General features: G+C 40.6%; 1 protein-coding gene across 1 annotated transcript; it reads left to right on the top strand.

Annotated features, from left to right (window-relative positions):
• The first annotated feature begins 395 nt into the window (after positions 1 to 395).
• LOC143281187 (transmembrane protein 87A-like) lies at positions 396 to 27699 on the top strand. Its single transcript, XM_076586226.1, has 19 exons — positions 396 to 500; positions 3697 to 3757; positions 4148 to 4269; positions 5688 to 5807; positions 7056 to 7106; positions 8185 to 8466; positions 10722 to 10821; positions 12114 to 12299; positions 13088 to 13150; positions 15408 to 15507; positions 18222 to 18315; positions 20387 to 20466; positions 21599 to 21705; positions 22661 to 22719; positions 23681 to 23784; positions 24270 to 24340; positions 25318 to 25379; positions 25867 to 25919; positions 26698 to 27699. The coding sequence occupies exons 1-19, from the start codon at positions 396 to 398 to the stop codon at positions 26768 to 26770; spliced, it is 1893 nt and encodes a 630-aa protein (XP_076442341.1). The 3' UTR covers positions 26771 to 27699.

The raw sequence follows: 27699 nt of genomic DNA, 5'->3' as shown, positions 1-27699 counted from the left end.
CACCGTGACACACACACACACACACACACACACACACACACACACACACACACACACACACACACTAAATGTAAGTTCTATAGACTTGGCAGTTACCTGTTATTTTATCGCGGTGTTTCTTACGTTGAGGACATTACGCTGTAAAAACATCAATTTAGTTGTCCGTGGAAGCATTTGTTCAGGGGGGTGTTTTTTCCCATTCGGACATGCCCGTGGCTCTGTTTGATTGTCTCGCTTGGGAAAAAAATCGTCTTTGTATGAATTATATATTTTTTTTCATTTTTGTCCAGATCTAGTTCTCTATATGGCTTAATATTATTGTTTAATTGTCTCCAAGTTCTGACACGCACCTGTGACATTTGCTGCGCTACTGTAAAAATACGTTGTCACACAAAATGGCGACAGTCTTCTGCTTTGCTTTTTGGGTCAGCCTGTTGTCGACTTTAGTCATTGTCTCAGCGAATCCTGAGCAAGGCAAATGGACATTTCAGCTAACACAGGTAACGCCTTTGATTTTTTAGCATCTCAACTAATTATTGCATTTCGTCACGTCGTTAACTTGTGAAAATGATAATTAACGTCCTTCGACATTGTTGATTTAGTGGTTTCAGCCTCTGTGCGTGTGTGGATGTGTGTGTGTGTATGTGTGGGTCTGTGTTTTTGAGTGCGTTTGTGCATGCGCGAGAGTGTAAGTGTTCACAAGTGTCAGGAGAGTTCTGTGCACGTGTGTGTGTGTGTGAGGAGGTGGGGGTGCGGAGGGGGGGGGGAGGCGGGGTAGAGGATGAGGTATGTGAGTGTATGCATGCCTACACTGTGGGAACAACTGGATATTGGAACATATATATATATCTTTGTATATATGTGTGGGGGGTTGGGGGTGGGAGATGTGTGTGTGTGTGTGTGCGCGCGCGCGCGCATGCCGTGGAAGCTGCAATATGTAGACTAGAAATGAGTGTGTGGAGGAGGGGGTAGAGGAGGTGCAGGGTAATGTGTGTGGTGTGTGTGTGTTGGAGCTCATGTACGTTTATATGTATTTGACTGGGCTTTCATATCTGTGAAACTGCATGTTTGGTGCATATATGTTATGCATGTGTGGGTGTATGTGTGAATGTGTGTCTTCATGTTTTACTTTTATTTGCTTATTTATCATCATTGTTTTATTTATTTATTTATTTATTTATTTATTATTGTTATTAATATTTTATTATTATTATAATTATTATTACTACCTTTTTATATTATAATTATTATTTATTTATTTATTTATTTGTATAAGCTTATCTATTATTTATTTATTCACCTTTTTTTTCTCAAGGCCTGACTAAGCGCGTTGGGTTACGCTGCTGGTCAGGCATCTGCTTGGCAGATGTGGTGTAGCGTATATGGATTTGTCCGAACGCAGTGACGCCTCCTTGAGCTACTGAAACTGAAACTGATTTAGTCATGTCTGCTGCTCATTCCGTAGCCCTTCACTTCTTCACACACTTGTCCATTTGGGGAGCATGACTGGGTATTGAGAATGAACTTGAAACAGATTCAGTGGAGGCATATTCATTATGGACAGATCTTTCTCCGTCATGCATTCCATGCAGTGATGCAGTTGTACTTAGCATGTACTTAAAAGTTTTACTTTTAGACAAAATCAGGAAGTCTTATATCCCACCGAATGCCGGATGCGTAAGTGACATGCTGAAGGAACTAAACCTGCCATCCCTGGAGGAAAGATGCAAGTACCAACGCCTCAGCCTCTTCAATAAGATTGCTGAGGGTGTCCTCCCGGCTATCCCAGCAGATAAACTCCTAACTCCGGCCCCCACAAATCCGCAGAATTAAGCCCACCAGTTTTGAGGGATTCAAAACTACAATTGTAATAGAAAGACAGGCCATGAACCACTCCAGAGCAATATCTAGCTCCTTCATCAGGACTGCCATGGAGTGGAATCAGCTGAGTGAGGCCACTGTCACTGCAGGCTCAGTCAGCACATTTTCATCAGCGCTGACCAGATCACCATCTGAGCCTGTGACCAGCAACCACTAAAATTTTAAAAACAATTTGAAATTTTTTTTTTTATTTTTTTATTTTTTTTAGGATCTTGCTTCTGGAAGTGGGGCCTAGACCCTTCCGGCCGAACTGGGGTTTTTGATGGTCATAACCCAGGGTAGACTGTCTTTCTTTGATTATTTTTTTCTGATAGGTACATGCATCCTCCTAGTTCTGTCGCATCTATATTGCCAGAAGTGGCATCTGCTACGTACACTACCAGATGCAGAATGCCTATTTTGCTGACAGTCGGGACACACTTGGTGCACTGAAAAAGAACCCATGGCAACAAGAGTGTTGTCCTCTGGCAAAATTATGTAAAAAGAAATCAACACTGACTGGTACACAAATGTATATTTATTAGCATGCTGTCAAGGCCGAACTAAGCGTGTTGGGTTATGCTGTTGGTCAATCATCTTCCTAGCAGATGTTGTGCAGCGTGTATGGATTTGTCTGAATGCAGTGATGCCTCCTTGAGAGACTGAAACTGAAACTAATCATCAATCAGTATGCTAGAAAACAGAAATATCTACAGTTTTGTCCCTCAAGATGGAGTAGTGTTTACAAAAGCTGTGGACGTTCACTATGCCAGTCACACAGAAGAGTGGAGGGGAAGAATCATAGATAAAGCCCTAGTAAATGCCAGTTCACACCTCTGATAAAGTTCATCATTTTCCAGTGGGCAGTTTGGATTTCCTTACTTGATATAAGCTTGGCATCAGTCCGGAGTTGACATGAACTCAGTGCTTCATGCAGATCCTGATGAGAGACTCAGAGAGACTGTCAAATTTCTGTTACGCATGATTTCATAAAAGAATAGTGCCATCTAATGATCTATCTTCCTTTCAATTGCCTCGTATTGTTGTAACTCACTGGTGTGCCTTATTACTGATGGGATTTGGCAGTCAAAGTGATAAAGTCCACTACAGATGATTAGGCAGGATGGTGACTGCCAAAGTGATGGATGGTCATTAATTTTAACCTCTGCTCACCACTTTGACAGTTGGTGTGGGGTTTTGGGATAGGGGAAGGTTTCCAAGATGATCCAGAACCATTGCTTTGAACTGGTTTGAAAGCAGTATAAAATTCACTGTAGCTGGTAAAACTGGCTCCTTCAACAAGCTCTGTCTTTATGACGCTTTTGCTTTGAATGCAAAAACCCGCTTTGTGATTGGTTGAACAGAAATATCATGATTGGCTTAGAGAGCCATTGGGGGAATAGCATTTTCCTGTAGTGGTTCACACAACAGTGGTTTGAATAGTCACTGTGAATAAGAAATCTGGAAAAATTGATAGAGAGAGAGAGAGAGAGAGTGTGTGTGTGTGTGTAGGAAAGGGGGAATCCTCTGTGCTTGTGTGCATGTACAGATGAACATGAGTGTCTGTCAGTCTATGCATGAGGTAATTAGTAATATACATGTTGTTGTGATGTATTGATCTCTGGGTCTGCAAATAGTAGGACAACAACATTCCACAATAGCATACTGCCGTCTACTGCATCTGCTGCAAACACACACACACACACACACACACTATTTATTCCAGTGTAAGCCAGTCATGCCTTTTTTTAGGGGGGGGGGGGGGGGGGGGGGGGGGGTGTTCTTCTGATATGGTTGCTTACAACATGTGTGTCTGTCTGTTGTGTGTGTCTACAGAATAAACAGTTTGCAGCTGTTGCCAAGCATATGTTCAGTGGCAGCAAAATCACTGTAACAGGTAAGAACATATATATTTCTTCTAGTAGCTACTTTTTTTTTCTTCTTCTTATTGTTAGTAGTAGTAGTATTGATGATGATAATCTCAGTTTTGCACTGTAACGCCTGTCAGATTCGAAGTGAATGGGAGTCTCACAAGAAAGTATGTCAACAGAGCTCAGAATATATTCAGGTCACTCCTCAAACTCTTTTCAGTTACTTTTGCTTCAAAGAATCAGTTTTAACTTTGTCTTTTTTTCTGCTGGTATGGAAGTTTGAATTACATCCTGAATAAGATTGTAAATGTGTCCAGCGGGATAGTTGGTGTCAGGGAGTAATCTTTAAGATTATGAGCTGTACAAACAACAGTTCTTGGTTGATTTATTGATTTGTGGACCATTTTGTTCCCCAGTGTCTCTCTCTTGTGGGGACGACATTACCAGTGAAGTGGAAATCTCCTGGTTACTGCGCTTCTCCCCCTGTTCTATGGAGTTTGCTCCCATCACAGAGTCCTTCAACAACAACAAGGATGAGGTGGGTAGTTACGATCTGAAATGTCTTCCCCAAATGTTGGCTGTTGGCTGACCTGCAACCTGTAGTTAGCTACTCTATGTAGATTATCTATGAAGGAGACCTTTAATCATTAATGTATAGGACTGTTCTGTGGGTGGGTGTTTATGGGGATGCTTGCACAGTGTGTGTGTGTGTGTGTGTTTGTGTATATATACATGTGTGTTCGTTCATTCTTTTGCTTAACGTCTATCCACATTTGTGATTATAGATGAAAATCCATTATCTCCCCCACCCCACCCATGCCTTTTGATCATCACTACTTTCCCTGTTCCTCTCTCCTCAATTAGCATTAAAAAAACAAACAAAAAAACCCCAAAAATAACCACAAAAAAAGCGAAGAAGAATATAAACGAAATAAAATGAATTAACTAGTCAACCAGTAGAATCACAACAAACAGCCAGTTGGGCTCCAAATTAAACTCTGAACTATTTCAAATACATGTTGATTGTCGTATAAGACATTTCTAATGGAAGCAGATGGAACTGCAGATTTTGTGAAGGACATAGGTAAATATGGTTTTAACTGTTCACATTCATAGATGATATGCATGGGGGTAATTTCATTGCCACAAATGCAAGTCACATTTGAAGTATATTTTGTTTTTATGGCATCCAGTCATAGTCTGTATATTAGACTGGTGAGCCTTCTGCTACTGTGATGTCCTTTTGTTTTAAAAGAAAACATGCGATCATTTTTTCACTAGCTATTGTCATTATTTTCTCTGTCAGGATCAGACTCCTGTTTTAGTTTATTGACATGGTTCCAGCAGGTTTTCTCCAGCAGAGAATAACCTTCTTGTAATGAATATGGAATACAAATTTCTATGGCATTGTAAATGTTCAACGTGCCTTTTTTCGCACAACGATTTCCCATGATCCCATATCATCCCAACAAAAATTAATCATTGTATCTACATTAAAAGTAGAGAAGATTTTTCAATATTCACAGCAGAACTTATGGCTATATTAATGGGATTAAATCACACACACACACACACACACACACACACACACACACACACATATATATATATATATATATAATCTATAATTATATCTATGTATCTATCTAATATATATCTATATATATATATCTCTCTCTATATATATGTTTGTTTAAATGTGTATGCTTATGTGTGTGTGTGTGTGTGTGTGTGTGTGTGTGTGTGAATTAGTATCAGTGTCTGTTGAATGTGAATGTGTGTGTGTGCGTTAGAGAGAAAGGGGAATGTTTTTATTGTATCATATGGATAGTCATGACTTTCTTTCTTTGCTTGATTTGATTGGATTTGATCAAATTGATGATTTTTCGACACATGCTGCATGACAAACGCACCTGGTATATAATTGTAAATGTGTGTGTGTGTGCGTTTGTGCAGTCACTCCTACAGCTATATATGAACACCCCACTGACCTCTCGGAACATGTCATACAATAGAGTGGAGCTGTTGAGAAACAACCTCACCCATCCCTGTTCTGAGGAACAGTTCAATCTGGAGGTGAGATCTGTTGCAGCTTTGTGTGTTGTACATAAATCAATGAGCCTTTATTAATAGTTCTAGAATGAATGAACCCTTATTATGTTCATAGTCCTTTACATATATACATGCTGCTACTATTACTAATGATAATTATGATAATGATAATAATGATGATGATGACAAAAATAATAATGATGATAATGAATAATGATACTACAAGTTTACTACTACTGCTGCTGCTACTGCTACAACAACTACTACTACCAATGAAAATAATGACAATGAAAATATGATGTATGTACTTATATGGTGCAAACTCACAATATAGTGGGCTGGCTCTAAGCGCCAAACATGAAACAATTCATGTATACAATAGTGTGTAATGGTATGGAACAGCACATGCAGACATACAATGAAAAAAAAGTATATATGTTTATATACTTGTATATACATATATACACATCGATCCCCAAACAAGGATGAGCAAAAACCACGCACAAAGGACATTACTTTGGAACAAAAAAATAAGTAATCCCTTTTGGAACAGAAAAATAAAGTCTGGAAACATATTCTCATTACATAACGTTTCTACAATATATCATGTTTCTACTTGCACATGCATATACTAGCAGCTCACACACTTGCATGCACGCACATATGCATGCATGCATAAACACACACACACACACACATGCACAGATACACAGATTTACACATACCCAGATTCAGACGCTCTACTGTCAGCTGCCGTTCTTTCTCTGTCTCTGGACCTTGCTTTTTAGAATGAACTTCTTCTTTCACTTTGTCAGGTCTCCGCACTCAGCTCATTCAAGTGTGACCTTAAAACCTACCTCTTTCAGAGATAGCCTTTCTCCCCTGCCTGTTCTTTGTCTTAAGTTTCTCAAGTTTAGAGTTATGCATGGCGTGTTAATGATTGGTGTGAAAGAGCATTGATTTGTCTCTGCACAAAATTCAGTGCTATATGAATACTGATTATTGTTGTTAGTATTATTATTATTATTATTATTACACACACACACACACACATATCATTATCATCATGTGTGTGTACATGTGTGTTGTGCACATGTATTGTGTGCATGCATGTGTGTGCATATGTCTGCCATTTTGTGCTGAATGTGTCCGTTTAGTGTGGTCTGTGTAATATTTTATGTGTATATGTACAATTTTACTGTTCTGACTGTAAACATTATGTCACATTCCAGTAATATCCAGGGTTTAACACAGAAAACTTGGTTGTTTCAGGGTACTCCTGGTCTGAAAATTCAAACATGGATAGTTCCCAAAATACCAGAGGTAATTTTATGATGTGTGTCTGTGCTGAATCAGTGTGGTTCTTTCTTCTTTTTTTTCTTTTTTTTTGTAATCCAAAAGAGATGGGTGTTTTTTTTAAAATTAATTTTCACACACTGTCTTCACTGGTCTCTATTTTTGTAGTGTAAATTGTGCAATGGTTCATGGCTTTTGCTAAATGAACTCTGGAGTGAATCATGTTTTGGAGTGAATCATGTTTCATTTGTTTTTTGTAGTTTTTTTTCTTTCTTTATTATTCTTTATTTTCTTTGTTTGCAGCTGTTCTAAGGCAAGTTTACACAAATATGGAATATAGATCTGTGAAAGAAATATGTCATATTGCATATAACTGTACTTGTGATAAGAAACTGTCTCGATTTGATCGAGATGGCATATTTAGCTCCTAGATCTAAATGGTCTGAAACCAGAAACGGTGAACATCGAAATCTGCTTGATTGTAAGTAAGCAATCACTAGCCATGAATATTAATGGTTTGCTAGGGTCCAGGAATGAATGAACTTTCAGTTTTTAGTCTCTTTTTCATTGGATAAAGCAGAAATATAGTATAAACTACACAGACAAAAAAGAAAAAAAAAAAAAAAAAAAAGTGAGGGAGAACGTTTAAGTGGTAGAGCTGTTGCACAGGGGCATTCCCACTGTCTCAGAATCAGAAGCCAGATTTCAGAGGTACAGAGGGAGAATCGAAGACTTTGCTTCATGCAGTGGGTGTCTGTGACAGTTTCAGTGCTCAGTCACTCCGTTTGCACTCTGCAGTGCTCTGCTGCTTACACCTTCCCAACCACGAAGGATAACATATAGAAAAACATTGTGTTTTATTCAGTTTTCATTTTATTTAGTTGATTTTTTTTCTTTCAGAAGTGTTTTTGGTCTACAAATGTGTGTTTTCTTTTCTTTTCATTTTATTGAATCTTTTCTTTCAGAAATGTACTTCGTCTGCACTTGTTATGATAGGGGCTGTTGGCCAGAGTGATTCATTTTTGTGTTTAAGAAAACACATTTTTATTTATTTATTTTCGTTTGATTTTTTTATTATTTCTAATCTGACATATTTTTCATCCAGCACATCACAGAAACAAATGCAGCAGCAGCAGCACCGCCTTCCCCTGGCAGCGGAGGAACTGCGGAAACAGCCGGTCAGCCAGGCAGTGCTGCGGCTGACCAGCGGCCCCAGCCAGGCCCCTCACCAACGCTGGCCCCCCCCAGACAGAAGAGAGCAGCAGCAGTTCAGGTGGGGGCTCCTGATGCAGATGCTGGTTCTTCCTCCACAACGATGCTGTCGTCTTCCACTGCCACAGAGCCAACTACCACCTTCAGTTCCGGACTCATCTTGCCTGCGGATAAAGTAAGCTGTGTGGATTTTTTGTGGGTGAAGATTTTTTGTGTTTTTTGCACTCCTCTTGATAACCAATACAGTTGGCTTTGAAATTCACTGACTCTGTCACTCATAATGACATTGTAACAGAGGCTTTGATTCTCTGTAAAATCTTACTCGTCTGATGACTGGAGCTACGATGCCTGTGCTATTGACATTTTGCAGGTTCCACCATTTAAACCATATCAGGTATAGTGATGGTTCTGCTTGTGGGTGAAGGGAGTAGAGGTATTAATACAATGATACAATGTACTGTCTGTACTATTTATGTTCTTGTACAGCCATGACAGGGATATTGACTGGTATTTTGCATGAGAATTGGTTTACAGAGAGAGTGAGTTGGTCTTGGCAAATTATAAAGAAATATCCACTTTGACAGTAAAAATGCACATCTGCAGACAAAATGAAAGTGTTGCTCTGCTTTGTGACAATATTACTGATCCGGGAAGCAGAAGTTAGAATTTTATGTTTGGAAAAAAAAAAATGCTGTCTGCTTTGATAGCTTGTCTGAACTAGCATCAAGTATTGCTGTCAGTTTCGTCTCTGTCATCATTACCCTCATGTTTTAACTCATCTTTAGACTAGTGAGCTTCATCTCCATTGTTGTCTCTAGCCTCAATCATTTGTATATACTACAAAGTTGTGTAAAGTCTCTGGCACTGTTTGAAATCTGCTGGTAAAGTTTCTGATGCCTTTTTCACACATGAGGCTAGCCCCTTTTTCATGTGCCTTACTGTGTTTACACATGGAGCAGTTAGCAAATCATTATTGAGAAGAAAAGGGTCTTTCTCCTGATGTATGCTCAAGAGTCATTTAGATAGTATTGTTATTCTACAGCAGTAAAAGTGTGTGTGTGTACAAGTAATTGTGTGTGGGTCTGGGTGTGTGTGTGTGCCGTGGAAGCTGCGATACGTAGCCTAGAAATTAGTGTGTGGAGGAGGGGTGGGGGGGTGCAGGGTAATGTGTGTGTGTGTGTTGTGTTGAGACTCATGTATGTTTATGTGTATTTGATTGTTCTTTCATATCTGTGAAACTGCATGTTTGTTGCATATCTGTTATGCATGTTTGTGTGTGAATGAGTGTCTACATGTTTTACATTTATTTGCTTATTTATCATCATTGTTTTTTTGTTTTTTTTGTGCACATAGAGTTGACTTCATCAAGATTTTGCGCCTTATAAATATTAGTAGTAGTAGTAGTAGCATTTTTATGTATTTGTGATTTTGTCTATTATTATTTATTTATTAATTTATTTTTGATTTTTGTTATTTTATTTTATTTTATTTATATATTTTTATTTATTTATTTAAAAAAAAAATTTTCTCAAGGCCTAAGTGCGTTGGGTTACGCTGCTGGTCAGGCATCTGCTTGGCAGATGCAGTGTAGCGTATATGGATTTGACCGAATGCAGTGACGCCGCCTTGAGCTACTGATACTGATACTGTTATTCTACAGACACATCAAGCTAAGTGTTCAGAATCTTTTTGTGTTTGATGAACCAAACTTGGATGAAGAAAAATCAGAACAGATGTAGAACATCAAAGGACGGGTTTGTGGCACTGGGTTGCACTTTGTCTGCACTGTCAGCTGGTGGCTTATAGGCATTGAACAAGTAAACTGCATGTTTAATAATCATTATGTGCACACACACAAAGGGTATTAAGATACTAGCAGGTTTGCAGGTCTGCGCACACAGGTTGACCTGGAAGATCTGAAAAAATCTCCACCCTCAAACCCACCAGGCATCCAGTACATGAGCAGTATAACTACATGTGAATTTCTCTTGAAGATTCAATAAAAGTTAACCTTGAAGCTGGGATTGAACAAAAGATCTTGGGATTCAAAATCCAATGCTTTAACTCTTTCACCGCAAAGTTTCTTTGTGAAAAACACTCCCCAGCAGCAGATATTTTAGAAACGTTGCTCTCAGTCACAGGCTTGGGTTCAGGTCAAAACAACAGAATGGAGTTGTTCACTTCAGACTCAGCCAGGAGGCAAAGGTTAGTCATTGTTCCATTGGCGGGGGGAAACTGGCTGCAGCTGTCAAGCTTTGTTACAATGTGAAAAATGGTCCTATCGACATGAACCCTGGATGTCGACAAAAGTTGCCCATGGTGGTGCCCTGTCTAGTCAGCTGAAGTTGCCTATGCTGGTGAAAGAGTTAACCACTCGGTCGTTGTACCCAAGAGAGGCAGGTGAGGAATGTCAGTGATGGTGTTTGGCAGGTTCATCACCAGCCCCTGGCCAAGGCGTGGGTGGACGGGAACTTCCTGTTTGTCATTCACTTCAAGCCGAAAGCTGCCATGGCCCACTTTAATGCTGAAGGTGAAACAGCCCCCTCTTTCTTTCTGGCTTGTGTGTGTGTGTGTGTGTGTGTGTGTGTGTGTGTGTGTTATGAATAGTGAGGTGGGTTTATGCGTATGTGAGGCATACGGTCTGCATTTTGTTGTTGTTTTTGAAGCAGGTGAAACAGCCCCTCTTTTGTTTGTGTGTGTGTGTGTGTGTGTGTGTGTGAATAGTGCGGTGGGTTTTTGCGTAAGTGAGGCATACGATCTGAGTTTTGTTGTTGTTTTTAAAGCAGATGTGATGTAGCTTACATGGATCAGCCTGCACGCTTTGACAACTCCTTGAAACTGAAAGCTGAAAATTTATGAATAAATGTTTTCTTCATCTTTTTTTTTTTTTTTTTTTTTTTTTTTTTTACTTCTCATCCTCCTCTTTTCTTTTCTTTTTGTTCTTCTGTTTAATTTTTTAAAAAAAAGAAAAGAAAAAAGACTTTATGGAGTGTGACTGATTGGTTTTCATTGACAATCTGGACGTTTTATGGAGTTTACAATTACATACATCTTTGCCCTCTCTCAAAATGGTATTGATGATGATGCTGGTAATGATGAACGGAGATTGTGCAAAGCACAATAAAAAGTAGAATGTTTTCAGATTGAATGACTGGATTACATTGACAATGCAGATGCTTTTTGGAGAGTGATTCAGAGATTTTATGTGACTGTCTGGATGTTTTATGGAGACGGTGTTATCATTTGCAATGCAAACAAACAAGGCAGTATGAAGTGATATTGTATTTTCATTGACAATCCGGATGTTGTATGGATTGTGATTGAGTGTTTTTCAGTGACAATCCAAATGTTGTACAGAGATGATGTAATAGTGACTGTCTGGATGTCTTACAGAGATGATGTCATGGTTTTCAGTGACAATCCAGATGTTTTACAGATATGTTATGGTTTCCAGTGACCTTCCAGATGCTTTACACAGAAATTTCATAGAAATGTCATGGTTTTCAGTCACCATCAGACATTTTACAGATATGATGTCATTGTTTACAGTGACCATTCAGATGTTTTACAGAGATGATGTCATGGTTTTCATTGACCATCCATCTGGACATTTTACAGAGATGATATCATAGTTTTCAGTGAAAATCTGGATGTTTTACAGAGATGATGTCATAGGCTTTCAGTGAGCATACAGATGTTTTACAGAAACGATGTCAAGGTTTTAAGTGACCATCCACATCTTTCACAGAAAACGTGTAATGGTTTTCATTAATTTGAGTGACCATGCAGGTGTTTTATGGAGGTGATGTTATGGGTTTTCAGTGACCATCCGGATGTTTTACGGAGATGACAACTACATCTCAGCCCTTGACTACCCACTGCTGATATTTTACGGGGTGATGGGTCTGATCTACATGGTGTTTGGCGTGGTCTGGCTGCTCATGCTGGCCTGCAACTGGCGGGACCTGTTGCGAGTGCAGTTCTGGATTGGTGGCGTGATTTTACTGGGTAAATGTTTGGTTTATCTCATGACAAAAAAATGCATAGGAATGGATTGGGGTTGGGTGAAGGTGGGTAAATGTTTGCAGTATCTCATGAAAAAGTACATCGGAGTGGATAGGGGTTGGGGGGAGGGGTGTGGTGTGTGTGTGTGTCTGTGTGTGTGTGTGTGTGTGATGTTTGTGTGTGTATGTGTGTGTCTGTGTGAATGCACATGTGTGTGTGCGGGAAGGGTACTTGCACATGTTTATGTGTGTGTATGAGTGCATGTGTTCATATGCAGTGTATGCATTGTGTATATTGTTTTTGATATAAAGAGAGGGAAGATCAGTCAACACAAGTGCACTACCATAGCCATATTTTCTTACAGATTCGTTTTCAACATGGGTGACTTGTTTTACAAAATACAGGACTAAAACTGAACAATGAAAGCTCAGTGAGAAACAGACAAGCGCTGAAATCTGCCCTGGTTTATTTCATTGTCTGCAGATATGTGGATGTCACAGGAGAATGATTGTAAATTACTCATCCACATCAAATCAAAGCAGTTCATTATTGAAAAAAAAACCCCAACAAATCCGAATAAAATAAAACCCAAAGTCATCAAATAAGGGAGGAAAAACCTTCACAATTCACATTTGTACACACAACTGTATTAGTTTTGCACTGGCTTTCTTGTGCATGGAAGTATATAATTCAAGTCTGTGGGATGGTTAAACCATGTAGATAAAAATGTTTGTACATAATATGTGTGTGTGTGTATGTTTGTTACAGCTTCAGTTCTCTCTGTCCACCAGGTATGCTGGAAAAAGCTGTGTTTTTCGGAGAATATGAACATCTCAACAATACTGGAGAGTCTGGTAAGACTGCATTGTTTGTTGCATTGGTTGGTTCTGTTGTGATTGGTAGGGCACACAGCAGTGTGATTTGTCTGACTTTCAATGTGTTTGTGCTGCTGTTTTTGTTTTTTTTATCATCAACATAGCCATTTGATTTCTCCCAATATCTGTCATATGTTTTGATTTTCCACACGCATTTTTTTTCCTTGTTGTGTTTTCTACTCACACATTTGTGTATATGTGTACAGAATTATTATTATGAGCATTTATGCCTAATCTTGAAAATAACCCATAGGCGTTTGTGAATAGAACACATGTAAATATCAAAAAGGAAGAAGTTGACCACAGATACCAAATATTATCAAAAATTATTCATCCCTCCACCCCCTCCCCCACAGTACACACAAGCACACACACACACACACACACACACACACAAGTCATAGCACACAATCGTAAATAGTACATAATCAAAAATACAACTAACAATTTCTGAAACTTTCAAAACTCAGCTAACAGTTATTTTAGTTTATACTGGAAAGGGATGAGCTGTTGAGAATTATTCAGGAGGGGAAAAGGTGGGCCTTCAGACTGGATTTAAAAGATTGCAGCGAACATGAGTGACGGAGAGGCTGGGGAAGTTGATTCCAAAGAAAGGGGGCTTGGTATGAAAAACTGTGTTGGCCATAGGTTTTGGTTTGAGCTGGGGGGATCCTAAGCATATGGGTGTCAGAAGAAGAGCGGAGTTGGCATGAGGGTATGTAAGGATGAATGAGATCAGAAAGGTACTGTGGACCAGAAGCCTTAATGGACTTAAAACAAAGACAGATGACTTTGTAAGTAATTCTATCTTGTACTGGGACCCAGTGTAAAGCATGAAGGAGAAGAGACAGGTGATCAAATTTAGAGGAACGAAAAACGAGACAAGCAGCATAGTTCTGGACTTTCTGAAGCCTAGCAGTGAGGTAGCTGGGTGAACCGACAAGTACGGAATTACAATGATCCAGGCGGGACAGCACAAAGACACAAAGAGTTTTGGTTGCATATTCAGTCAGGAACCACTATAATGTAATGCATGCATATTGGTACTCTCTCTCTCTCTTCCCTCTCTCTCTCATCACACACACATGAACCTATGCATGCAAGCACATGCAAATGCAAGCACACACTCATTCATTCACTCAACCACTCTCTCATTCTCTTTCCATTCACATACTCAACCACTCTCATTCTCTTCCACACACTTACTCACCCACTCATTCTCGTCCACTCACTCACTCAGCCACTCCCAATCTCTTCCACACACTTACCCACTCATTCTCATCCACTCACTCTCTCAACCACTTTCATTCTCTTCCACACACCTACTCACCCACTCATTCTCGTCCACTCACTCACTCAACCACTCTCATTCTCTTTCCACTCACTCGCTCAACCACTCTCTCATTCTCTTCCACTCGTTTACTCAACCACTCTCTCGTTCTCTTTCCACTCACTCACTCAACCACTCTCTCATTCTCTTCCACTCACTCACTCAACCACTCTCTCATTCTCTTCCACTCTCTTACTCAACCACTCTCTCGTTCTTTCACTCTCTTACTCAACCACTCTCTCATTCTTTCACTCTCTTACTCAACCACTCTCTCATTCTCTTTCACTCTCTTTCTCAACCACTCTCTCATTCCCTTTCCACTCTCTTACTCAACCACTCTCTCATTCTCTTTCACTCACTCACTCAACTACTCGCTCATTCTCTTTCCATTCTCTTACTCAACTACTCGCTCATTCTCTTTCCACTCTCTTACTCAACTACTTGCTCATTCTCTTTCCACTCTCTTACTCAACTACTCGCCATTCTCTTTCCACTCACTCAACTACTCTGTCATTCTCTTTCTTACTTTCACTCTCACACTCCCTCTGTCTTTCACTGTCACACCCCCTGTCAGTCTCATTCCCTTTTGGTCACTCTCCCATAATATACTCATACTCAGTTATTCATTCTGACTCGCACAGATTCATTCACTTACACATCACTGATTTTTTTTAATCTTTTGATTTGCAAGTTGTGACAGTAAATTAAAAACATATTTTGGAAAAAAAAAAAAGTATATGAATTGTATATGTGCGCGTGCGTGTGTGTGTGTGTGTGTGTGTGTGTATGTGCACGCGTATGCACCCACAGTTGTGTGCATTGCACAATTCCAGAACAACACCCTAAGTGATGATCACTTGGAGCTTTATGTGCAGTGCTGACTGGAGGCCATTTATTTGATTTCAGTGAAGGCGACCATCATCTTTGCTGAGCTGGTCTCCTGCTTGAAGCGCACCCTGGCTCGAATGCTGGTCATCATCGTCAGCCTGGGTTTTGGCATCGTCAGGTGAGTGGCGGTGGGTTCAAGAAGCGAGGTGGCAGAATGGTTAACTCACTCGGGACGACAAGTTTTCTCCCTTGCTTTTCCCCACAGATGGCCCACTTGTAAGGGTTTGGAAAAAAATTATAAAAAAATACAAAATATTGTGTAAGAAAATGAAACTTTCAGAACTGGTTTATTACGTGTTGAGCTATTACATATAAAAAAAAAAAAATCAAATTTCTCATCTTATTTTTACAGTTTTGCCATATGTAGAAAATACTGCCAATTTTTCACCCCGAATCACCATACCCATGCTCGCTTTCTGCATTAAATTCGCTTTCTTCTTCGTCATCATCCACTTCTTCAATGTCTGACCCTTCAGTTTGTAGCATTTCAAGTACTTCGGCAACCCTAAAACGTTGCCATCACTGCCTTGTTTACTTCACAACATTCTGAGAAGAGCCCGCTTTGCTAACAGGCTGGCACGCGAGCAGACGACCGGTCAGTGACTTTGTCAGCGTGTGTGCGAGACGGGCCACACATCCCAGGCTGACCAGTCATACTGTTCGATTGTGGAGTGACCCAGAATAGCGCACTCTGCTTGGCTAATCACAAAATCACATGTACAGCACATGATGGAAATTTACTTTCAGAGAATGCTGTTCCATTCCTTCGTCCAAATCCGAATACGTTTTGTGTAGGAATGCGTGAGCATTCCTTCGTCCGGAGAGAGTTAAGACACTTATTTGCCAGTACCTTGTCCATGAGTGTCTGGGTTCAAATCCCGCTCTCACCCTTTCTCCTAAGTTTGACTTGAAAATCAAACTGCAGATTGGTTAAGATGCTTAACTGCCAATACCTTGTTGTTTGTCAGGGTCAGGGTTCAAATTCTGCTCTTGCCCTTTCTCCCAAGTTTGACTGGAAAATCAGACTGAGCATCTGATCATTTGGATGAGACGATGAAATAGAGGTCCCGTGTGCAGCACACTCTGCGCACTGCAAAAGAACCCATGGAAACAAAGGTTTTGTCCTCTGGCAAAATCCATCCAGATAGGCACACAAAAATATATGCAGGACCTCAAGGACTAAGCATGTTGGGTTATCCTGCTGTCGGGCATTTGCGAGCAGATGTGGTGTAGCATATATGGATTTGTCTGAACGCAGTGACGCCTCTTCGAGTAACTGAAACAGAAACTGGGTGGGAGTATTTCCCGTTTACATGGGAAATGAAGAACCATTTCCGGGGCTGGAAAAAGTCTGGGCAAAAGATGTTTTGCAGTCAAGGGTCTGGAACAGTCTTGGAATTATCACACACCATTGACCAGTACCAATCAGTAAAAAGCTTAAAGCGTTCAGAAAAATAAAACACATTCAACAGAGAGCCTTATGCATGTGAGAAAATAACAAACGATCAAAGTGATGAAAATTGAAGGTTTATTTCATTTCTGGGAGCGTTTTACATTTAGAAAATAATAAGAATGGTAATAATATGCAGGCTTATGTAGCGTAGTACCCCCATCTCAAGTAGGGCTCACTGTGCTTAACAATACAATATACAAATTTAAGACGTAATAATATGTAAAAAAAAAAAAAAACAAAAAAAAATCAGCAGTCTCACATCGCATTTGCTAAGATATACATATTTCAGACATCACACTGGTTAATAATTTACATTCTTCCAAACTAAGTGGTAGGAAAATATGTATGTCAACACTGGCAATATCACAGTCTCACATGACATAAGCCCAAATTGCAGCAAGATAAAACACATCACATTCACTCTAGTCAAAACATACACCAAGGAACCAGGCCTCACAGAAGCACACCAAAAATCATCACAAATGCACGCAGATCACCACCAGGAGCACACCCGGCGATTTAAATCACAGCAAGCATATTGTAACGGATTATTTTTTCTTAAATCCGTAGGCCTGTGTTACTTTCAACCGGCACTCCATCCGAACCAAAAAAAAAGCACAACACGAACGCAAACTCACATTTTCTTTTACTTTTTGATTAACTCAATAATATTAATAAATATATAATCAAAGAAAGAAAATAAGTGTTCATTTCCCAACCCAATCAAAAAAACCAATTCGTTATGCCAACTCACTAAAAAAAAATGAATTCCTTTCTTTTCAACGCACTGAAAAAATATAAACAAAAAGTAACTAAACACACACACTACAATGACGGCCGCCCACATCTCAGGCGCCGACACCCCCAGTGGACGCCGTGGAACACTGGGCACCACACCAATGGGTGGTCCGCCGTCGGAAGTAGCTCCTGGCATAGCCGCTCTTCCTCAGCAAGTAGTCTCTCCCCGGGACGGCAGTGGTCCAGCGTCTCCCTTATGTCCAGTATACTGTTCACAACGGGAATGCTGCTGGCCCATAAGTCAAACCGCAACTGACTGGCATCAGCAAAAATAAACCAGTTCAGGGAAACGGAACTGGCCTAATGTTAACAATTAACAGTTTAAAAAAAACGGCATTCACGTGCTTCACAATATATCCCACAACAGAACATCGGATGGGAACCTTATGTTCCTGCGTGAAAAATTGTCCGCATTTTCAAGTAGACATAAAAATCAACACACACAAAATACCGTATAAAAAATTGTCACCGACAACACATGTACAAAGCGATTTGTTACACATATACAGATGGAAAACAAAGTGATGGGAACTGAAGATGGGTACCAGCTCTGACAGGGAACATGTATGACGTGTGTGCAGACCACGGCTGGGCCAGGCATTCCACAAGGTGTTGCTGGTCGGGGGTCTCTTCTTCTGCTTCTCTGCCGTTGAAGGCTGCTTGAGGGCCACCTCGGTAAGTCGGTTAACTCTTTCACTGCCATGTTTCTCTGTGAAAAACGCTCCGCAGCGCCAAATTTTTACATACGATGCTCTCAGTCACAGGCTTCGGTCCATGTCAAAACAGCACAATGGACTTGTTCACTTTACAAACTGGGTCAAGGGAGCAAAGGTTAGTCATTGTTGTTTTGGTGGGGGAGACTGGCTGCAGCTGTCAAGCTTTGTTACACAATGTGAAAAACGGTCCTTTTAACATGACCCCTTGTTGTCGACTAAAGTCGCCTGTGCACTGTCTAGTCAACTGAAGTTGCCTATGACGGTGGAAAAGTATGGAGTATGGTTGCCCACGTGGCAGGGAAAAAAATGGTCATACATGTAAAATCCCACTTGTACATATAAGTGAAATTGTGACTTGCAACTCAAAAATACACTGAAAGAAGAAGGGTGAGCAGTAAATTTGGATAAGTGGACTCTGGAACTGGCCGAAAACTTTTCAGAATTACAAAATGCTGTCACTCACACCCATGTGTATGATAAGAATAGTAATGATACCAGGTTAGAATAGAATATATCTTTATAACCTAGTATACCAGGGTCACAAGGAATATTGGGGGCGGTGATAGTATAGAAAGGTACAAACCTTCATTGGAAATCATGTGCTGAAATATTTCGATGGTACATACCTCCTTGTCTGTCTTTACTGTGTGGTGTGTGATTGTCTTATCTTTCTGTTCTGTGTTGTGTTCTATCTTCTTCTCCGTCGTTTTAGTGTTAGTGTATGTTTCATTTTCTTGCTTTGAGGGTCGTCTTTTTTTTCACTATCTGTGGTTGCTTTTTCCAGCTCAGGACAATGCTGTTGAAACAAGCTGACTGATGTTGTTAACACTATATGACGGGCGCAATAGCCGAATGGTTAAAGCGTTGGACTTTCAATCTGAGGGTCCTGGGTTCGAATTACGGTGACGGCGCCTGGTGGGTAAAGGGTGGAGATTTTTACGATCTCCCAGGTCAACATATGTGCAGACCTGCTAGTGCCTGAACCCCCTTCGTGTGTATATGCAAGCAGAAGATCAAATACGCACGTTAAAGATCCTGTAATCCATGTCAGCATTCGGTGGGTTATGGAAACAAGAACATACCCAGCATGCACACCCCCGAAAACGGAGTATGGCTGCCTGCATGGCGGGGTAAAAACGGTCATACACGTAAAAGCCCACTTGTGTGCATACGAGTGAACGCAGAAGAAGAAGTTAACACTATATTGTGCTGAAATCCATACATTGAAAGGAACACACTTGCAAATATTTTGCCCTCCGTTAGTTCTCTAGACCTTGTTTGGTTTTATGTTCAGGTCATGGATCTGGTGTATTTGTCTTGGTTTTTTGTTGTTGTTGTTGCATGTTGAATTTTGCCTCATACTGTGCAGATTTAGTGCAGGATGATGATGTAATCTGTATACCTTTTGAGATGTCAGGGGCTCTTCTAGATATAAAACAGTACCGTCATCATCTGTCATGTAAATTCAGTAGGTGTGCTGCATCACTTTATTGGCCGGGAATTACTATATTTCTCCTTTCAGTTGTAAGCTTTCTGAAATCCTTGAACGACGCACACACATAAACATACATGCACAAATGCTCATGCACGCACATGTATAGGCACTCAGCCTTTCACACACATGCACACACACACACACACACACACACACACACACACACACACTCATACACACACACACACACACACACACCCACACACACACACACCCACACACACCCACTTGCACACCTACATATAGAACCATCCTTTATCTCATAGTGCAGTGTGGTGGTCGTGTGTTTCAGTTTTTTTCCCCATTTGCAATGAAGATATATTAGGCCAGAAAAACACATGTTACCAAATTCCACAAAAAGATGATCACCATCATGAAAAAAAGAGGAAAAAAAAAATTACAACACATAATCAGTTTCCATCAAAAACCAGTTAAGCATTATACAGTAGTATTTACCTCAAAGGGTGTACACAAAACATTGTGTGGATCACTTCACATAAAGTTATATCGTCCATTTTGTGGTGGTGTGTTTCAGTCGTCGGTGATCCAGTCCAACTATTTCCTTCTGGCCTCGGTGCCTCTGGCTGTTTTGGATGCTGTCATCTGCTGGTGGATATCCTTTACTGATGTGAAAGCCCTGCTCGTTGATCTGTGCAGCTGTGATCTTGTGAGCTGTAATAAACTTCCCAGAGTTGCAAAAAGAAAGATACTAAACTTCCCTGAGCTGCAGAAAGAAAGATACTAAACTTCCGTGAGCTGCAGAAAGAAAGATACTAAACTTCCCTGGCTGCAGTAAGAAAGATACTAAACTTCCCTGAGCTGCAGAAAGAAAGATACTAAACTTCCCTGGCTGCAGAAAGAAAGATACTAAACTTCCCTGAGCTGCAGAAAGATAGATACTAAACTTCCCGGGCTGCAGAAAGAAAGATACTAAACTTCTCTGAGCTGCAGAAAGAAACACACTAATTTGACTAAACTTCCCTGAGCTCTCTTCCGTCCTGTTTATATATATATATATATATATGTCAAAATGATAATGCAAAACCTGATTGGCTCAGGCTGTGAGACTGCAAATGTGTGCGTATGTTTTGTTTATCTCTATTATGTGTGTGTCTGTGTGTGAGAGAATATATATGTGCATGTTTGTGTGAGTGTGTGTGTCTGTGTCTGTGTGTGTTAAAGAGAGAGAATATATGAGTGCTTGTTTGTATTAGAATGCACATGTGTGTGGATGCACAGAAGTTTTGCTGAGCGCGGATCATTTCTTTTATTTTATTTCAATCTTTGGCATTCTGGGTATCTGATTTTAATTGCATTTTATTCCATTTAATTAAGTAACCTTTTTTTTTCTTTTTTTTTAATAATCTTATAATCTTATTTCATTTTTGGCTGATATTTGATACAGACCTATGGTGGGCTCTCAAGGCCCAGACCAACACATTGTGTATAGGTCAGACTTCTGATTCTTTTTTTTTTTTTAAATATGTTTAAAAAAATCATTTTAATGCAGATGAGGTGTGTCATATATATGGATCAGTCTGCATGCTTTAATGCCTCCTTGCAACTGAAACTGTTTCTCAGTCTGTGTCTGTGTGTCCAGTGCATTGAACTTCCCCAGAGCTCTTTTTTGTCATAATTTGTATGTCAAAATGATGATGATGATGATGGTGATGATGAATTCTGCCTGGTTGTGGCTGACTGTTAAGTGACTGTGAACCACCATAGGTTTCCTTGACTGTGTGCACATCTTCTCCAACATAATCCAGACCACCCGCACCCTTCGACTCCGCCGGAACGTGGTGAAACTGTCGCTGTACCGACACTTCACCAACGCTCTCATTTTCAATGTCCTGTGTAAGTTTTCCTTGTGTGTGTGTGTGTGTGTGTGTGTGTGTGTGTGTGTGTGTGTTGTGTTTTAATGTGTTCATGTTTCATTTCACCAACACACATCATTAACAAACTTCTTTGTAGGTTTTCCTCTTGTGTTTTTTTATTATTGGTTTTTTTTTTTTTTTTAATGTATTCATGTTACATTTCCCCAATGCACTTCACCAACACACATCATTTTCAATGTTCTTAGTAGGTTTTCCTCTTTAACTCACTCGGGACGACAAGTTTTTTCCCTTGCTTTTCCCCACAGACAACCCATTTGTAAGGGTCTGGAAAAAAATTACAAAAAATACAAAATACAGTGTAAGAAAATGAAACTTTCAGAACTGGTTCATTATGTGTTTGGCTATTACATATTTAAAAAATCAAATTTGTCATCTTACTTTTACAGTTTTGCCAATTTGTAGAAAATAATGCCAATTTCTCATCCCGAATCACCATATATATATATATATATGCATGCACTCAAGGCCTGATTGAGCATGTCATATTATTCTGCTGGTGAGGTATCTGCCTAGCAGATGTGGTGTAGCATATAATTGCGGATTTGTCTGAACACAGTGACGCCTCCTTGAGAAATTAGAACTGAAACTGAAAGCTTTTATCTGTGTCATGAGCTAGGTTAAATGCAAGAATGATAAAGACAGCTTTTTTAAAGTTTGGGTGAGCTTTAGCATGTCTTCACACTGACCGATTGCAGAGAGGGATATCTCAAAATAATGATGTCTGCTTTGTGTCATGAGACTGCTGACTTGGAATGTAAAGATGTGTATTATGTATTTGTAATAATTGTGTGTGTGTGTGTGTGTGTGTGTGTGCGTGTGTATGTGTGTGTGTGCATGTGTGTGTGTGCATGTGTGTGTGTGCATGTGTGTGCGCATGCATGTGTATGTATGCGTGTGTGTGTGTGTGTGTGCAGCCTCTGTGGCCTACATGGTTTGGGCGTTGACAGAGCACAGGTTCCAGCAATGTCTGAAGGTGGGAGTTCAGTGCTGTGTGTGTGTGTGTGTCTGTCTGTCTGTCCATGCATAATTCTGAATATGTTACGATCATGTGGAGCCACCACATTGATTGTTTGCAAACTTGCTGTTCTGCCTTGCAAAAGACTTTGGAAATAGATTTGATTTTACATACTATTCCTGCCTTGCAAAAGACTTTGGAAGTAAATATAATTTCACTTACTTACCGTGACCCACTGGCGCAGACTCATGCAGGGGTCTGATTCCCTGTCCTGTGCTAACTACTAACCTGCTACCTCCTGCTGAGCCTTTTCTTTCTTCTCAAGGCCTGACTAAGCGCGTTGGGTTACGCTGCTGGTCAGGCATCTGCTTGGCAGATGTGGTGTAGCATATATGGATTTGTCCGAACGCAGTGACGCCTCCTTGAGCTACTGAAACTGAAACTGAAGGGGAGAAAACAAAAGTTTCTATCAGTAGAGTATGAAGTAAGCAAACAAAAGTGGCAGTTGTTACGTTGATGTGTGTGTGCATATGTGGAGGAGGGGAGCCACAGAGAGGGCATGGTGTGGGGGGGGGGTGAGTGGTTTGTGTGGGAGGTTGGGGTAGGTGGTTTCTGGCAGTAGTACAGCAGTGAACATGACGAAACTGGCTACTACATGTTGTTTTATAGTGTGCATGTGTATATGTAATTGTGGTGTGTGTATGTGTGTGCGTGTGTCTGTATGTGTTGTTGCGGTGTGTGTATGTGTGTGCGCATGTCTAAATGTGTGTGTGTGTGTGTTTGTGTGTGTGTCTACGTAGAAGTATGTGTGTGTGTGTATGTAAATGTATGTATGTGTGTGTGTGTGTAAAAAATGTATGCGTGTTTGTGTATAAATGTATGTGCATGTGTGTGTATAAATGTGTGTGTGTAAGTCAATGCATGTGTGTATGTGTGTATATTTATGTATGTGTTTGTATAAACACATGTGTGTGTACAGGACTGGCAGCAGCTGTGGGTGGACGAGGCGTTCTGGCATGTGCTGTTTGTGGTCCTGCTGTTCATCATCATCATCCTGTGGAGACCCACCGCCAACAACCAGAGGTACATACTCACTCTGTCCTCTGTCCACTGTCCACTGCTTGTCCATGTGATCAGTGTGTGTGTGTGTGTGTGTGTGTGTGTGTGTGATTGGGTCTGATAAAAAAAAAAAAAAAGATATGTAACGTTTAAAGATCCTATTGTCTTTTACAGCTGCCATGGTGGGTGATTTTCAATATTCAGTTGTGCGAGTGTATTCTGGCATTTGTTTCTCTCTGTGTGTGTGTGTGGAGGGGGTTGGGTTGGGGTTAGGGGGCAGGAAGGGGGGTGGGGGTGGGGGGTATGGAGTGGGGAGAGGGGGTGGAATGAAATGTAAAGGGCTTTGGGCAGTATTTCTGGAAAATCGCACAATATGATTGCTGTTATCATTATGATTGTTATTATTATGACTCTTTTTAATTTTTGTGATTAAAAACCTGTATGGACCTTGAGAGAGCAGTACAAGTCTAAAGTGATGTTTCTTTCTTTCTTTGTGTTTTGCTGTGCAGGTTTGCATTCTCCCCTCTACTGGATGCAGCGGAGGAGGAAGAGGAACAGGCCTTGAACAACGATGCTTTTGGTGAGTGAGTCTAGAACCTCTTCCGTATTCCTGCACTGAAGCAGTTTTAGTTTCTCAAGGAGGCGTCGGCGTTTGGACAAATCCGTACACGCTGCACCACATCTGCTAGGCAGATGCCTGACCAGCAGCATATCCCAACGTGCTTTGTCAGGCTTTGAGTGCATGCATATATATTTGTGTACCTATCAGAGTGGATTTCTTGCACTGAGGACAACGCTTGTTGCCATGGGTTCTTTTTCAGTGCGCCAAGTGTGAGCTGCACATGGGATCTCAGTTCATCGTGTCATCCGAATATCTAGACGATCAGTTTGATTTTCCAGTCAAACCTTGGAGAAAGGGTGAGAGCAGGATTCATACCTACACCCTCACGGACTTTCTGTATTGGCAGATGAGCGTCATAACCATTTTGCCACCTTCCTCCTTGAAGCATCAGATTGTAGTCACATTGTAGTCATACAGTCATGCTAGTGCCACATGGAACATATTCAACCAGCGAAAGTTCTGTAGCATTCCTTCATCTGAAACTGCTTCTTACTTCCAGAATGCGATAGCGTCCATTCATGCAGAGAATGTTTAAAGCGTTCTATATAAGGGGGGATGATTCCACTTTTGATTGGGCGACTGAGGTTGCCAGTGTCAATGTCGAAAAACATACTGATCCTTTCCAGTCTTTTAAACATCTTTTCTTATCCCATTTGCATTTACATGTGGAGACACACATACACACACACGTACACACAGAGAATAAAATCAACTAAACTTTACAACGCACATTCTTAAAACAACATGCATGCGAGCATGCACGCAGACTCGTTCCTCTCTCTCTTTCAAACACTAACATTTTTTTTTTTTTCAAGATCAGTTATGTATGAAAATCTGCATCATTTAATGATAGCATATAGATAGGGCAAGCAGTGTTTGACTGATAAATGAATACACAACATTTTGTCAAAGCATTATTCCTTTGGTCTCCACAGAAGGCATGAAGATGAGAGGCAGCAAAAATGGATCGCCCAAGCAAAGGGACTCTAAAAAAATGGTGAGCAGTAGTGTTTTTTTTTCTTGTCTTTTTGTTTGTTGTTGTTGTTGTTTTTTTTATATAGTTTGTTTGCTTTTATTTTAATAATCCTTCTTGTCAACCCAGATTCACTGGAAAACGTTTGTCAGCATTGTCTGTCTCACAGAAGAACGCTTTAAAAAAGATTTACTCCCTTTTTTTTCCCCTGCTGCTTAAATTCCATGTACATGAGACCGTGCACTCAGAGACTGCATGGAACAAGGAACTTTTGCTGTGAATTTTGTTTTCTGTTCAGGTTGATACAGTTTTTTGTGTGTGTGTTTTTCCCCACTGTTAATCAAGAGGTTGTTTTTTTGTTTAGTATTTTGTATTTACATTCTGTTTCATTTATGTAGGAGGTGTGTGTGTGTGTGTGTGTGTGTGTGTGTGTGTGTGTGTGTGTGTGTATGTGTGTGTGTGTGTGTGTGTGTGTGTGTGTGTGTGTGTGTGTGTGTGTGTGTGTGTGCAGGAGGAGGACCTGAAATGGGTGGAGGAGAACATTCCCTCATCAGTGGCTGACAAGTGAGTAATAACCGCCCCAGCCAGCGGAGACAGGCGTTTGACTTGTGCTTTAGTGGGAATGGGATGCATGTGTTGACATGAAGATGTTAGTTATGGCCACAAGTTATGGCCACATCTGCTGTCCTCCTCCTCCTCTTCTTCTTCTTCTTCTTCTTTGTTCGTGGGCTGCAACTCCCGTGTTGGCACTATGAACACGAGTGGGCTTTTACGTGTCTGACCGTTTTTACCCCGCCATGTAGGAAGCCACACTCCGTTTTTGTGGGGTATATTCTTGTTTCCATAACCCACCGAACGTTTGCATGGATTACAGGATCTTTAATTTGCGTATTTGATCTTCTGCTTGCGCTTACACATGAAGGGGCTTCAGGCACAAGCAGGTGTGCACATGTGTTGACCTTGGAGATTTGCAAGATCTTCACCCTTTACCCACCAGGTGCCATTGCTGCATGGTTGTCTGTAATAACTTGTTCTAGAAATATCCCTTTTTATAATAATGATGATGATATATAAATCCTTTTGATAACAATGATGATGATATATAAACAATAAAGAGTGGTGAAGATGATGATAATAATACTACTAGTAATAATGATTACAGTAATTCTACTTCTGCTTCTACTTCTTATAATTATGATGATAATAATGATACTTCTACCACCACTACTGCTACTACTTATGATAATGATCATACTGATGATTTAAAAAGTGCAATACTGATGATGATAATGATGATAATTTTATCATCTGTGCTCTCATTAGACCGTGTTGTGTTTTCCAGAGCATTGCCCAGCATGTTGGACTCTGACGAGGAGCTGATGACCACCAAGTTTGAGATGTCCAAGATGGAGTGAACAGGGCCTGGGGCTTGACCGACTGGCCCCGGTGCGGTGCTTCTCTCCTCTACAGCTTGTCCTTCCTTTCACACAACAGAACAATCCGTCGGTTGTTTCTTTGCTTTGACGGCAGAAAACTGAAGTGACTTTGAGAGGTGACCAAGTAAGGGGGTGGCAGTTAAGGGGAGGGGGGGGGGGGGGGGTGCTGGTTGAAGTTCATGATTAAAATGGTTAAATGTCCTACAGGTTTTAAGGCCGTAGGGGCTGTAAAATCATATTGACTGTGTCTAGGGCTCGGCGTAGGAAAGCGGGGGCCCAAACTTCTCTTACCAATGTTGGTTGCATTGTTGATGTATAAATTGTGGAAAGCAGTTTTTGTTTTACTTACAAACAGCTCATTTATGAAGAGGCTCTCTTACGAATGTTGGTTGCAATGTTGATGAATAAATCAGGAAAGGAGTTTTTTTGTTTTACAAACGGCACATTCATGAAGAGATGTATTTCTTTTCAAATGGCAGCTGAATGGATGTATTATACTATAGTTCTCAGTAATCCCAGTCATCCACACAGCATGCATAGTTGACTGATCCAGAGGGATGGAAAACAGTGCTGGTTGATTCCAGATGCATGTAAATCTGCTGTGTGAAATAGGACGGGTATATATGTGGACATGTAGGTGTTACCGGAGATTAGAAAAGAGAGATAAACCACTCGCGGCAGGCCCCTTCTTACTGTCTATAACAGTGCTGAAGCCGTTTTGGGGCACACACGCAGTGCGGAAGGGTGGGGGTAAATCACCCTCTCCTTCCCCACCCGAAGGAAACTAGTCGGTTCTGACGGTTCAGCTGCAGTAAAGCGAAAGTTAAGTTATGCCTGGAATTTCCCACGTGTAGTAAGATTCGCTGTATACAATGAAAACCGATTCATTTTTGCTTGGTTTTTAGCGC

This window comes from Babylonia areolata, chromosome 4 (assembly GCF_041734735.1).
Source record: "Babylonia areolata isolate BAREFJ2019XMU chromosome 4, ASM4173473v1, whole genome shotgun sequence".
In the NCBI taxonomy this organism is placed as follows: Eukaryota; Metazoa; Mollusca; class Gastropoda; order Neogastropoda; family Buccinidae; genus Babylonia; species Babylonia areolata.
The sequence above is the reverse complement of the archived record's forward strand: the minus strand, read 5'-3'. Positions and strand labels throughout refer to the sequence as shown.